General features: G+C 56.5%; 1 protein-coding gene across 1 annotated transcript in view; it reads left to right on the plus strand.

Annotated features, from left to right (window-relative positions):
* Nucleotides 1-3,056, plus strand: part of DCAF8 (DDB1 and CUL4 associated factor 8) — a gene marked incomplete at its 3' end in the record, with an annotated part of 6,825 nt that overhangs the window by 1,215 nt on the left and 2,554 nt on the right. Inside the window, exons 3-5 of the mRNA XM_009887756.1 lie at nt 206-346; nt 674-768; nt 2,464-2,574. Coding sequence (XP_009886058.1) covers nt 206-346; nt 674-768; nt 2,464-2,574 — 347 coding nt within the window. The remainder of the gene's footprint in view (nt 1-205; nt 347-673; nt 769-2,463; nt 2,575-3,056) is intronic.

The following is a 3,056-nucleotide window of genomic DNA, read 5'->3' on the forward strand; positions in this document are numbered from 1 at the left end:
GCTCACCAGCAAGAACCGAGGCGGTGGTCGGCCCGTGGAGCCGAGGCTTTGCAGTCGTGCCTGCAGATCTGAGCATCCAGGGTGCCTTGGGGCCTGGCAGGGGGGCTGCGCTCCATTTCTCTCCCGTCTCACCCCGTTTCCTTCCAGATGTACACAAGCCCCTGCCCCAGCGTTGAAAGCCGCCCCTCCGCTTGCTCTCTTCCAGGCCAAGTTCCTCCCCAACAGCGGCGACTCCACTCTGGCTATGTGTGCTCGCGACGGCCAGGTCCGGGTGGCCGAGCTCTCCGCCACCCAGTGCTGCAAAAACACCAAGCGCGTGGCACAGCACAAAGGAGCTTCGCACAAGGTGAGCCCAGACCGGCCTGCGGAGGGGGCGGGCGGCATCTGGGGACCCCCGAAACACCCAGGGGCCGTCCTGGCTCAACGGCTGCCCGAAATAGCGAAGGCAGAGCCGCTGTTGCGGAGCGACCAATTCTTAAATGCGTCTTTATAATCGCTGTCGCCTCTGAGGGGGACGAGGAGGGTCTCTCTGCCCTGCGAAGCAGTGATGTGAGCACTCAGCTGCGGGTATAGAGGGTTTGGTGCTGCGTCAGGTCATGGTTTACTGGGAGAAAGGGATCTTGCCACTTTGTCGGGTAAAAAGGGAACCAATGCCCAAGTATTTATCTTCCAGCTGGCCCTAGAACCGGATTCTCCATGCACTTTCCTATCAGCAGGTGAAGATGCTGTAGTCTTCACCATTGATCTGAGACAAGACCGGCCCGCCTCGTGAGTATTTCTCCACCCGCTCCCGCTGCCCGGGCCGGGGGAGCTCCAGAGGGAGATCTGGGGTCCCGGGGGGGCTCCCCTGCGAGCGAGCAGCACTCGGCTGCGTAGGGCTGAGGGTCCCACTTGTGCCGCTGTGTTCTTACAGCAGCACGTGCCTGTTCAGTGGGCACAACGTGGGAAAACAGATACTTTTTTGGCTTTCAAGCAGCGTTGTCTTCCCTGAGGTGTGCGGTCAGACAAGAGAGATTTTCCGGTGGCTGGTCCGGGGCTGGCCGTCGCACGTGAGGGGGCGGATATGAAGTTTGCTAATTAGACATGGGCGTTTGAACCCTCGTCCTCCCCGGGAAGGGGCTGTGTTCAGATAGGAAACAGAAATAGTACCGGTGCGGCAGGGCGCTGCGCAGGCGTGCCTGCCGCGGCGGCTGCCAAAGGCTGCCCGTCCGGCACCCGGTTACCCATCCCGGGGGCAGCGCTCGGGGTCCTGCACTCCGTCTGCGCAGTGAAGTGGCTGATTAATCACAGCACTGAAATCTCTCCACGCTGGCAGCAGCTCAGCGCTCGCGGTTCGCCTGACTCGCTCGTTGCGTGAGCGCTATTGCAGTTAATTGAAAAACAATAATTAGCAAGCAGCCGGGTGGTGCGTGCTGGATCTTAACCCGTATCGCCGAGAGATCTGTCGTTTCTGACAAGCTTCCAAAATAAATCCGTGGCGGGTGTTCAAACAGACGCCTGGTTTTGATATCATGGTGCTTTTCCAATATAGCGGCGTATTATTTTGAAGATGATCCTGCTTAAAACCGAGGGCTTCGGCGCTCGTCTCCTGGTGGTTTGGTTTTATTTGTATGTGCGAGTGCTTTTGTCTACAGCCTTAAACCCATCTGTTTCATAACCAGGACAAAAAACGGCCGGGGCATTTCAAAACAGCCGCATTTAATCCTCATCCCCGCTCCCCCCTCCGTTTGCCGGGTCCGTTTGGAGAGGAGTCTGTTGGTCAGTAGGCTGGCGTGGGTCTGTCCCTCCTCTTTCCTCCTGGGGATCCGCGCTGCTGTTTGGGTTTGGTGCTGACGGGGAATTGTCACCCTGTGAGTGTGAAACCGCTCCGGAGGCAGGGTTTGCAGGCAGACTGTAGGCAGCTCCCATCTTTCATTAAGCCGAATGGTATAATTAGAAGAAAGACAAGCTTTTGAGCTTGCTGTTCCTTCTCGAGGATGCTGCCTCAGTTTGTATTCCTGTCTGCAAAGCCGAAATATTGAGCTCCTGGGGGAGGGGGGATGGTGTGTGTGTCGGATTTCGTTAAGTCTGGGTCTTATTACAGCGAGACGGTGGGGAAAAATAAGAGCAGAGCATTTCTGCTCTGGAGTTAATCCGATTCTGCCCTCGCTGCTGCCTGTCCGGCTCCGTAGGGCTCGAGTTCGGGCCCTGAAACCCTTCAGACATTTCGGAGGAAAATAAATGCCAGGGAATGATTTCACTCTGCGCCGTTTGAGTCGCAGACAGAGCATGTGCTCGCTTCAGCTGGGAGGCTGAAATAGTTGGGGTTTGGTGGGGTTTTTTTTTGTTGTTGGTGTTGTTTTTTCTCTGGGAGTGAGTAAGAGACTCGCGCAGCTCCTGCTTTTCCCATCTGGACCCTGTTTTGAATTCGAGGTGGATTTTTTTTTTGTTGTTTTTGTTATTATTTTTCCTCGTCTCTTAAAGGAAACTGGTTGTGACAAAGGAAAAGGAGAAGAAAGTGGGTCTGTACACCATCTACGTGAACCCAGCCAACACCTACCAGTTTGCTGTGGGAGGCAGAGATCAGTTTGTCAGGTGAGTCTGTGCTGGGGGCCCAGACTGAGCCCCCAAAGTGGACCTGAACATCCCCGTGGGGGCTCAGGTGGTGCCCCCCTGAGCTCTGAAATCCGATGTTCCCCCCCGAGAAACACTTGTGGCTTCAGATGCCTCCACAGCCTCTTCTCCCAAACCAGCAGGAACACAAGGGGGATTAATAGAGGAGGATTTGGATCCTTTGAGGTTTAGCCCTGGGATCCACTGTCCAGCCCGTCCTAAAGCCGGGAGATCCTTCCCTCAGCAACTGCCAATGCTCTTAACGAGCTTCTGATAAACCTCCTCTCGGTCCCTCACCTGCGGGCAGTGCCCAGTGGGTATCGGAGATGAGATCAAGGCTCGGGGATGGCTCGCTTTCAGCGGGACCGAGCTCCTTAAGTGACAAATGCCACCCCCGGTGGCCTTCAAAACACTCGGGGCAGCCGCTGGCGTGGGACCGGACTGCGTCCGTGTGCCCGGCCCCC

The sequence above is a fragment of the Charadrius vociferus genome, unplaced genomic scaffold, assembly GCF_000708025.1.
Source record: "Charadrius vociferus isolate BGI_N301 unplaced genomic scaffold, ASM70802v2 scaffold3206, whole genome shotgun sequence".
NCBI lineage: Eukaryota > Metazoa > Chordata > Aves > Charadriiformes > Charadriidae > Charadrius > Charadrius vociferus.